Below are 11,030 nucleotides of genomic sequence, written 5' to 3' on the forward strand. Positions count from 1 at the left end.
TTTAAATCTTTTACACTGTTTTAGTGATGATATGTTTTGAATTTAGTGTAATTACCTTACATACATCTGGCCAGCTGCCGAATTTCACAATAAAAGTCTGGCGATTATAATTTTGTTTTTAGAATCTAATTTTGAAAAGTAACTACACCAAACAATTGAAAGTAGCATCTTCATTCTCATTCAGTAAAACAGAGCAGTGTGTTTAACATAAAACACCACACGGTCTGGTTCAGTCCTTTTATTCAGAGTAAAGCAAGGTCATTTCTACAGGTTCACATTCAGCTCAACATATGAGGAACATATTTGTAATAAATGAAGAACAAACTAAAAAAATGGAACGTTTTGAAGGAATTAGCAGTGGAAATCAACATTAGTTATATTTAATAAAATCAACAAACACAGAAAAGAGCATCAAATAAACAACCAACGTGAACCACATGTCAATGTATTTCCATGATCTACTATCTGAACTGTATCAGGAAGTAACTCATTACAGCTGATTACAGCTGACCATGAATTATTTACTGATGGTTTGGGAAACACTTGCTGCTCGTGGCCAAAAGAAACCAGTGTTCATTTGGGTCAGAAATGAGAAACCAACAGTGATGATTGAGGGCTGATCTGCTCGAGCTCCTCCAGAGAGGTTTGCACCAGGACAACTTAAGCTACAGTCAGTGTTGTGGCAACCGAAGCTGTTTTCTCCAGTGAGAACTGCAACAGAACAGTAAATCATTTTGACTAATGTGGGCTTTTTTTTTTCATGAAAATGCAGCTACATGAACGAGATCTGCTTATAAACAGTTGGTGCAACCTGAGCGCTTCCCTCATGCAAAGTGCAGCCATTTTAAATATTGCTAAAGCCATAGAGACGTGACAGCTCAGCGTGTGGTGAAAAAAGCTATTTACAGTGGGGAAAAAACACATGGAGGCTTTTGTAAAAGTGCATAAAATCTGATCAGCATGGACACGGAGACGTGACAAGAACAGATCTGAGGAGGTTTTCTGGATTAATGTGTGCTCATCAGTTTGTGCAGTTTGTGCTTCATCAAGTGTTAAGCTCACTTATGTTCAGATAATGTAAAAACTGTCAAGTAAAGCGGCAGGAAAAGGCATTTCAACCACACATGCAGTCTGCGTTACTGTTAGTCAAAGGGACAGTCCAACATTTAGAGAACTCACCAAAGTGGCTTTATTGCAGGCCAGATTCTGTGGCTCTGTTAGTGGTGCTAACTGTGAAGTCACCTCTGTTGTGGAGGTTTGGCAAAAACAAGAAAATTAACTGAAATCAAACCATCGATCAACCTACAGCTTCTTAAAAGAACATGACTGTAAAATGGACAACATAAAAAAATGACTCAGAACAAACTTAACTGCTAAACTTCTTTTCCTTTGGGCTGTTCCCTTTCAGGAGTCGCCACAGCGAATCATGTGCCTCCATCTAACCGTGTCCTCTGCATCCTCTTCACTCACACCAACTAACTTCATGTCCTCTCTCACTACATCCATAAATCTCCTCTTTGTCCTCTAGACCTCCTGCCTGGCAGCTCCAACCTCAGCATCCTTCTACTGATATATTCACAGTTTCTCCTCTGAACATGTCCAAACCACCTCAATCTGTCCTCTCTGACTTTATCTCCAACACATCTAACATGATCTGTCCCTCTGATGTCCTCATTCCTGATCCTGTCCATCCTCGTCCCTCCCAAAGAGAACCTCAACATCTTAAGCTCTGCTACCTCCAGCTCTGCCTCCTGTCTTTTCTTCAGTGCCACTGTCTCTAAGCCGAAAAACATCTCTGGTCTCACCACCGTCTTGAACATCTTAAACCTAACTGCTAAACAACCTGGGATTTACATCCAGGTGTCACTGAGCCACAGGGAAATCCAGCAGAGGCTCCAACAAGTTCACGTCCTGCACTAATCTCAAAGAATGTGATTTCCCTCTATCTTATTGTTGGACAGTTCCTTTAATTCCTAAATCTGCAGCTCCCACAGCTGCATGTTCCTCTGCATCGTGCTAACAGACGAGTCTGACAGATGAAAAGCCAGTTTGTGTTTGTGGAATTCACTGATGCCTTTTACAGTTTCCTGATGTGTTAAAACGCAAGAGCGTCTGCTGCTGAGCAGAGCCGACTTCCAGCTCCAAACACCATGAGGTTTAACATCAGCAGTGGACATGTTGTTAGTCTCATTAGATAAAGAAATTCTTCACGGATTTTCAGCTTTATGAATATGTTTAAATGATCCAGGTTGTGATCAGTATGATCCATGCATGTTGCGTTACTTAAACCGATTTCTCTTCCCTGCTGCCTTTGCTTTCTTTAAGTCCAGTTACAGCTTAGCACAGCAGCAATGTCAAACTTTGGATTTTTTCTTTTTGCTAAAGCACCGTGCATGCAGCTGTAGAGATATATAGACAGGTACTATACAAATAGTCTGCAGGATTTTTCACATTTTCCAAAATCATAAAGAGGAAGAAATGTTTTGAGCTAAAATGAGCTGCTGATGTCTTCCTCTGTTGTTGGGCAAATTAGTATCAGGAGCTTCATATTAGCAACTCAGTCCAGCTGTGAGATGCATTTAAATTCCACAAATGCAACTGATCAGCAGCTGGAAATTAGAAGTTTTCAACATGTTTATTTTCTTAAAAAGATTGTCTCAGAAAGCTCCTGCCTAGTAGTTTTAGGTAAAGCGTGGTGCTGGATCTCAAATTGCATTAAAGACTTGAAAATGTTGGTGAAATATTTAAGCAGTAGAACCATATTTATCTGGTTTTCTTCATTCTGGAGTTTGATGATGCAATTACACTTCATTAACATTGAGGGTGACCTAAAGATTTACAATAACCTCAGTGAAGGATTCCTTTGTATAATGTTAGTTGGGCGTATGTTTTTTCAAAGGTATTTTGGGGCCACAATCACAATCCAGATCAGGGTCATGAGGAGCCCGAGGTCCTAGTATAAATAATCCAGTTTCCATTATCAAGTCTCATCTTTTTGTTCCTCTGGGCTCCGGTGTTCAGGTAGATGGAGGACAGCCACCTATCCTGAGTGATTGGAGGTGTCTCTCTATAGGAGTCTTCAGCAGACTTTCCCTGCTGCCTGCTCCTCCTCTGCTCCCACATCTCTGCAGTGAGTCCTCCGCAGCCGCTCGCTCTACATGACGCTGCACTTCCCCTTCAGCTTGTCGGCCTGTTTCTGTTTTCCCGATCGTTTGCCGTCGATGCTCAGACTCATGTCCCTCTTCTTCTCCAGGGCCAGCAGCTCCTGGAAAAGTTCCTTCACGTTTGTGTTGGTCTTGGCCGATGTCTCCATGAAGGCACACTTCCATGTGGTGGCCTGAGCCTCGCCCTCCTTCGGCTCCACCTCCCGCTGGGCCATCTCGTCACTCTTGTTGCCTACGAGCATGATAGGGATGGACTCTACGCTGCTTTTGATGGCCAGAATCTGGAGGGAAACAAGATCAAGTGATGAAGGGCAAAATTGTGGAGTTCCCCAAGGCTCTTTTGTTGAACCTCTTCTATTCTACATCTACATGTAAATGTACAAGCTGTAAAATAATAAAATATTTGATCGAAATAATGCATATGCACAAAGTGGTCACTGAGTTAGTGTAAACATTTGTCCACGATCGAATTTGCCAAAAAGATAGATTTAGAGATAATTAGTCTTTGAACCCCTTCAATCTCTAATGTAAGATTTACAATTACCAATCCATGTTCTCAAATCAAAACATCTCATCATTCATCGTTCATTTCTTCTGTATAAAAAAAATGTCAATGACATTTGTCCATGCTTTTATGTTCAGTAGGGATTATTATAATTCATTATAATGCTTTGTTTTACACGTCAATCAGACACATGCAGCTGTGCACACATTGCTTAAATGTGAACATGCTTTATTATTTTCTTCATGTGCCTAAAATTGTTCTTATGTTTAGCCCTAGTGACAATAACAAACTATCGTTCCTAAATGTGCTCTTGTGCGTTTATTTAGCTTTTATCTTGTGCTTTGCTTTTATTTTATTTCTTTCAGAGAATAAATACCATTAGTGTTTCAAACGTGTCTTGTGTCTCTGGCACTTTTTGAGCTTTTAAAAAATTGTAAAGGCATTTAATTATGAACAATGAGCGTCGATAATTAACTGTTGTTAAATATTAGGCATTTTTTTATGCAGAAAAGTAAATGAAAAAAGGCACAGACCTGCTGATAAATAGGTTTCAGCTCCTCCAGTGATTGCCGACTGGTGATGGAGTAGACCAATATGAAGGCGTGGCCCTTGGAGATGGACAGTCGCTGCATGGCGGGAAACTGGTGACTACCTGTTGTGTCAGTGATCTGCAGTGTGCAGACGCTCTTGTCGCAGCTGATCACCTGTAGACGCAGCGCAGAGAGAACTGTGATGATGTAGGCAGAAGCAATAACTCAACAAGCCAGGTATGAACCAGTCCAGTAGTTTTAAGGAGGCACAGTAGTTCAAGGCACCTTTTTCATCAGTGGTACGTTTACATAAGGTGAGAAGTTGAATAAGATTAAAAATGTATCTTCCCGTGTTTCAAGATGACAGTAGCTTAAATATGTAAAAAAAAAAATAAAAAAGTTGCTGCCTATCAGTTAATGGTAAATTTAACAACCAGCTGTAGTTTTAAAATTTCATTGTGACGGCTGTCTGCTCTTAGAGGAGCGAGATACATTTTGCCTATCTATTACCTATTACCTTGGTTTTTTACTGAGACCTTATTTGTGTTAACACATTTCATGTTAATAGATTAAGGTGATTTATTGGCCGTTGCAATTTGAATGGTTACATTTTTAAATCAGATGTACATCTCGTGCAGTATCTTATCATTTTTATGCAGATGACACTCAGCTCTACTTGGCTAAGTGGAGCTCAGTAATTTAACATTCTTAAATGTATAGAGGACAACTTAAACTAGTTGTAACGTGAGGTTCTGAATCAGTCGTCTCTATACTTAATAATCAGTTTCCTTAGGAAGCTCATGTCCTACCTGTCGGTATGTGTCCTCTACAGTGGGGATGTAGGTGTCTCTGAATGTGCCTTTAACGAACCGAAGGACCAGCGAACTTTTCCCGACTCCGCCGGCTCCAAAGACCACCACCCGGTAGTCGTTACTCTGCTCGGGCATTCTGGGAGCTGCTCCACGTGCTGCTCTGGACAAACAACCTGAATACTGCAGAGGAGATGAAAAACCACTTAGTCTATTGTCAAAGCGTTGTTATGAGGTTTTGGTAATCTTGATTTTTTATTTTATTTTTTTGTCCTTTCGGCTTATCCCATGAGTTCGGGGTGGACTTGGACCGGCACTGCACATGGGAATGGGCTGTTAGGGGTTCGGCCACTTGCCCAGAGACTCTTCAACATATAACCGGGACGGGGGATCAAACAGCTGATCCTGTGGTTGGTGGATGATGGCCTTACCAACTGAGCTACAGCCGCACCTTGAATTGTTAATGTTAATGTTAATAAAAAAAACTTTCATGAAAAACTAAAAGCTGCCGAACATTCTATTTTCTAATGTCAAAGTATGTTCAAGTCCAGATAATTTATTTTTTTATACTTTAATAGTTTCATTGTAATGTATCTATAATTTCAGTAAATCTGTTTGTTTCAATTGTGCATTTATTATTTTAAAGGGCAACCTCACCAATTTTCAACTTGCTCCCCATGGCTTTAGTTTAGGGTACAAATATGCAATAATCCTTTTAAACTTCTCTCTGACTTCCCTATTTAAAATGTTTTCTCTTCTTCTGGCTGAAAGATGCCTCCAGGTGACATCACCTGGAGAAGTTTTAAGTGTTCAGATAATATCGCCTGATGGAGCTCTGGAAAAGCAGGTTGACCACGATCACAACCTCCATAGTGTGAGCAACAAGATGACATAATGTGAACTGAAGGTTCCTCCAAGTGATGTCATGTGGAGCCATTTTTCAGCCAGAAGAAGAAAGATATTTTAATATAGGAAAGTGAGAGAGAAGTGGCAGGATGGTAGGATTCAGAAAGCCAGAGTGAGGGGGGATGTATGGCAACGACAATAAAGTCGGATCAGACTGATGCTCAGGCAGGAACAGATAATGTGAACATAATTAGGCTGAGTGCCATCAACAGTAACTGGTAAATGAAAACCACTCTGATGTTTTTATCCAGGGAGAAGCAGCAGAGTCCTTCAGCTTCGAGTGCACATCATCTCCATGACAATGAGCACGGAATGAAGGCCTGCTAGAAGTCTCACATCCACACAAGCACTGACAGGCTACGCGTCTGCGTCACGTTAGCTTAGGCCACTTTCAGGGTTAGCATCCATCAGTCCAAGTTTGGCTACTGGGCCATTTTAACCGCTAAAACAATGTTTAGGTTTTGTACCAAGTGCTGACAGTAAAAAAGGTTCAATTTTAAAAGATAGTTTGTGTTAGTTCAGATATCGTCACTAGATCTCTTATAGTTCAAGTAAAGAGCCGGAACTGTAAGATTAACTGCAGAGGAGATGGCTAATTGACACATGGTCCTGTTAGCAAATGCTACATAACCTGGTGTCCTGGGTTCGAGTCCAGCTGGAGCTACAACTACTGCTACTGCTACTTCAACCTGTTCAACGAAAGAGCTAAAAATGCCAAAACAACAAACCAAAAAAGGTCAGTTGACTAGTTAATTCGCCCTGTTCAAGGAAGCTAACAGTTCGTTTTCACAATTGTTTGTGTTGTGTGTGTGTGTGTGTCAGCAAACCAAATAGTTTAACAGTTTATTCTTTTCAAAAGTATAACGGGTTATTTTAAAAAGTAAAACAGTTGTTCAATCTTAATTGAACTGTTTCAGTTTATGTAGCAGCTCAGACGAGCAACCGTGTGATGGATGGGAATTTGGTTTTAACGATGGTTTCGGAACAGTTTCACTAATTTGCAAAAATTAGTAATTTACTAAGTAAAACAGTTTGGTTTAGTATAGTCAATTTTTCATTTTAGGGACTTTTTTATTTAACTGCTAAAACTGTTTAAGCTACAGTGCACACAACCTGTTTCAAATTAGCCAACAGCTAAGTTACTTTCCAAGTCAAGATAAATCATTTCAACAGCTAACTCAGGTTTACGTTAGCGAATTATTGCACAACAATAGGTAAAAAATAAAAAACTATCCATCGGTATCTTTTATTTTTTAATGTATTCCCTTTTTTAAGCTAACAGCTAATTTCAGCATCTATATAGTGGCAGCTCGTTCTGTATCAATAAAAACTCATTATTTGTCACCGGTGGGGAATCAAACCTGGATTGAAATGTATAGTTGATTGCTTTACTGTAAGTCGGGGAATAATTAATTCTCTGTGTTGTATTCAAAGACATTGATGAGTGTATTATGGAAGTTCTGCTGCGATGAGCGGCGGCTGTAGCTCCGTTGGCAAGGCAGTCGTCCGCAGACCACAGTGGTTCGATCCCCGGTCCCGGCTACGTGTCGAAGTGTCCTTGGGCAAGACGCTGAACCCCAAGTTGCTCCAGGTGGGTCAGGTGAGAACATTTGCATGGCCGCCACTGCCGTGTGTGTGTGAATGGGAATCAGCATTGCAAAGCACTTGGCATAAGCTGTATAAGTGGCCATTTACCATGAGTCTGTCTCGGCCTTATAACTGCGACAGAAAAACGTGGACACGCTGCATCTGATGAGTCGTCCTCTCGGAACTCTGACTCACATAATGAGACGAGTGGGAATGAATTACAATCGTGGAGCTAAGGCCTCAGGGAGTTTCCCAGCATGCCGAGCCGCATTCCCCCTCAGAAGGAATAACAAGCATCGATTAGAGCTTTGGGTCTCATTAAAGAGAAGAGCTGCTAAAACCCAGAAAGGAAGAAACACGAACCGGATTTTTCGCTCTAGCAGTGATATTTATATACATTCAACGTTTTATCCTAAATAAGTGGAAACACCATCCGTGGCTCAAACATATAGGAAATATGGGAAAAAATTAGCATTTTGTATTGAAAACTGCTATAGATTAAGACTCTGTAACAAAACAAAAAGGCTTCTTAATTAAGCTTAAAACAGAACAAACATAAATACTTGCCTGTAATATAAACCTCGAAATAGCCGCTACTACGAAGTCCTGATAAAACGATTCTTTCGAATATTCAATAGAGTGAAGTATTTTCCTGCTGTAAAGAAGAGGATCCAGTATTTTAGTGTAATAATCCTTCTGATCTGTGCCCAGCAGCTCGAACATCCAGACTTTATTACCAGCAACGATACCCTCATACCATCGTCTTCTCCCTCCCACTGCTTCCTGCTCCATGAGCCAAGCTGACAAGTTCTAGACAGTCGGAGAGGCGTGAACACCTGCTCCCATGAGCTTCACGTGAAACCTATGGAGGAAGTGACTGCAGGTGGACGAACTAGAAGAGAAAAGACTTTTGAATGTGGCACACTTAATTGCACTATTACTCCAAAATAAATCTGCGTTCACGGTGGCTTGATTTGCGTTGGTATGCAGTGTTAGTCACGAACACCGGCCCTTTTTGGCAACTTGTTGGCTTCGTAAACTTCCTCACACTTGCTCACTTCCTATGCAAATTTTACATGACGTCTGTGGGGACAGGTGCTCACGCCTCTGTGTTTGTTCCTAATGTCGAATAGTAAGAACTTACAGTAAATCTCAGCTAAATTGCATTGCGTAAAAGAACTATGCATGGTTCAGTCCTTGGAAAGTGCTGTGAATTGTACAGGAGAAACATCACACACGACTAGGTCACATTTGCAATGGGGATTTAGAATCATCATTAACATCAAACCGTTTGACTTTTTTTCCTTTGAGCAGAGGTGAAATGTTGCTCACGACACTGTGAGACTGAAACGCTGAGCTGATGTTCCATCCTGTGAACCGAACGCCTCCGTCACCGTTCCTCATGTCGACCACAATTTAGACCAGTGACTAATGAGCAGCTTGTTAATTGGTCTGTAGACACACACACACACACACACACACACAGACCTGCCTCCTGACAGCATCCATTGTCTTTCTTCCTGACGTAACCATGGGAACATCTGAAGGTGTGTGTGTGTGCGTGTGTGTGGTTACTGTGGCGATAGTGACAGAGACGGACAGCACAGATTCATACATTCGGGGACAAGAGTGCCAACATGTCATCAGCAGCGGCACCGTTGTCGTGGTTACCTGCCTGACTGCCCACGTTATCTGACGACACTTCCTGTGCGGAGGCAGGCAGCGTGGAAAACACCAGCGACTGAACAACAGCTCCTGAAATACTAGCTGGCAAAATGCACGGGAACATCCAGCATAGAGACCCCCCCCCCCCCCCCCCCCCCCCCCCGGCCAAGATAGTCACACAGAATACCAGGTGGGACTTCCAGGTCCAGCTGGACTAGAAGGTACTGGCCAACAGACCAGAACGCAGTTGGTATAAGAACTGAGGTTGAAGTAGAACATGACGTGACTCTGAGAAAGCCCCTTTTTGCTGATAAGTTCATCACCCAAACGAGAGCTTCTGTGCAGAAACCTCAGGAGGAGTAAACATGGTCACTGACTAACTTAACGGCTGTTCCCTTTTCAGGAGTCTCCACACTGAATCATGTGCCTCCATCTAACTCTGTCCTCTGCATCCTCTTCTCTCACACCAACTAACTTCATGTCCTCCCTCACTACATCCAGAAATCTCCTCTCTTTCTTCCTCTACACCTCCTGCCTGGCAGCTCCAGGCACTGACGCTGATTAACTACAGTTGGATTTCAGATCCAGAAAGGGAATCTGCCTCAGTTTCTGATCATTTTCAGGTTGATATGAAAACATCAGCTTTTCCAGCTCCTCTCAGACTTCTGGACCCTGGTGTAAATATAATACTTACAGTACATGTTACATTTACAGTTCTGATAAGGTACTGATAACGTTCTAATAATACTAAAGAAACACAGTATTCCTAGAAACATCTTTTATGAAGTGCCATTTTAAATTGTCTTATTATATTATTACAGTTCTAGCTGATGCTGACCAAGAGCTCAGTTAAATGATGCAAAACGATCCCAAAGAGACAAAATAAAGGACTAGAATCGCACAAAATGAAAGCTTTAAAAAATGAGCACAAATAAACCCACATCATTTTATGCCATTTGCTCATGTTGATACTGCGGTGTTATTTAGCCCCAGTATATAAATCTGAGGAGGACTGCAGCATGTTGTGGTGAGATTGTAATAGTACTAGTGTGAGACAAATGCAGTATGCAGTATTCCCATAGTATCACTATGATAAAGCATCACTCCAACAACAGTCTCTCATGTACTTTGACATATATGAAAATAACCCGAAGGACTAATCCTGTAATATTCGGCTGATAACTGCTGGAGCCGGACTTTAAAACGCCGCCCTGCTCCCTGGCGTCACCACACACTCACATACTACAGCTACACAACACGCGCACGGTGCACGCACTGTGCTGACCTGCCGCTTTGTTCTCCTGCAGCTGCAGACTCTCATTACCTCCTCACGTCATGTTAACCAGTCTGACTCCGCTCGGGCACGCGCGCAGCCGCGAACGTGCACAAACGCGCAGCTGATGCATAAGTGGGCGCGATGTCCGCGGACTCACCGTGTCTCCGCGGGTCCTCGGGTCTCGGTGCGTGCGGACTTTGTCTACTCCGGAGCGGCTGTGAGCATCCTGAACACTCCGCTCTCTGACTCACGTCTTCATCATCATCAGACCTGCCGCTGATCACATCACCACACACCCTCCTCCTCCTCCTCACTCCATCACCTCTTCGCTCAGCTAACAAAAACAGGAAACAAGACTTTCGTTCGGTTTCGCTCACATAACTTTCAGAATAAAAGCCATTTATTTTTAAACTTGCAGGACTGAAGAACTGCAACAGTTGGAGCTACTGGTTTAAATTAGGGTCACTTGGTAATGTAAGTGTTAGTACAAAAATATTACTAAGAATGTATACTTAAAGTACTACTCAATATTTAAAATACAATTATATTTTGGGATTTTATAGTTGTAGAGGGTAAAGGTAGGGATGA

At 41.9% G+C, this 11,030-nt stretch overlaps 1 protein-coding gene across 4 annotated transcripts; it reads right to left on the minus strand.

Moving 5' to 3' along the window:
• Positions 1 to 223: 223 nt before the first annotated feature.
• diras1a (DIRAS family, GTP-binding RAS-like 1a) lies at positions 224 to 10,780 on the minus strand. 4 transcript variants are annotated; one of them, XM_067514157.1, is made up of 4 exons: positions 10,600 to 10,780; positions 5,009 to 5,191; positions 4,203 to 4,373; positions 224 to 3,445 (listed from the first exon to the last, which is right to left on the minus strand). In XM_067514157.1, the coding sequence occupies exons 2-4, from the start codon at positions 5,144 to 5,146 to the stop codon at positions 3,155 to 3,157; spliced, it is 600 nt and encodes a 199-aa protein (XP_067370258.1). In that variant the 5' UTR covers positions 5,147 to 5,191; positions 10,600 to 10,780; the 3' UTR covers positions 224 to 3,154. The 4 variants fall into 4 exon arrangements, with proteins under 4 accessions (XP_067370258.1, XP_067370255.1, XP_067370254.1 ...); XM_067514154.1 differs by lacking the exon at positions 10,600 to 10,780 and adding an exon at positions 10,452 to 10,472; XM_067514153.1 differs by lacking the exon at positions 10,600 to 10,780 and adding an exon at positions 8,069 to 8,393.
• Between the last annotated feature and the right edge of the window lie 250 nt (positions 10,781 to 11,030).

The sequence above is a fragment of the Channa argus genome, chromosome 8 (assembly GCF_033026475.1).
Source record: "Channa argus isolate prfri chromosome 8, Channa argus male v1.0, whole genome shotgun sequence".
Lineage (NCBI taxonomy): Eukaryota > Metazoa > Chordata > Actinopteri > Anabantiformes > Channidae > Channa > Channa argus.

Coding starts and splice junctions, on each gene's coding strand:
- diras1a (XM_067514153.1), bottom strand. CDS start 8,293: ATGGAGCAGGAAGCAGTGGGAGGGAGAAGACGATGGTATGAGGGTATC. Junction 5,192..8,068: donor TTTCGAGGTTTATATTACAG/GCAAGTATTTAT, acceptor TCTCCTCTGCAG/TATTCAGGTTGTTTGTCCAG. Junction 4,374..5,008: donor TAGAGGACACATACCGACAG/GTAGGACATGAG, acceptor CTGCGTCTACAG/GTGATCAGCTGCGACAAGAG.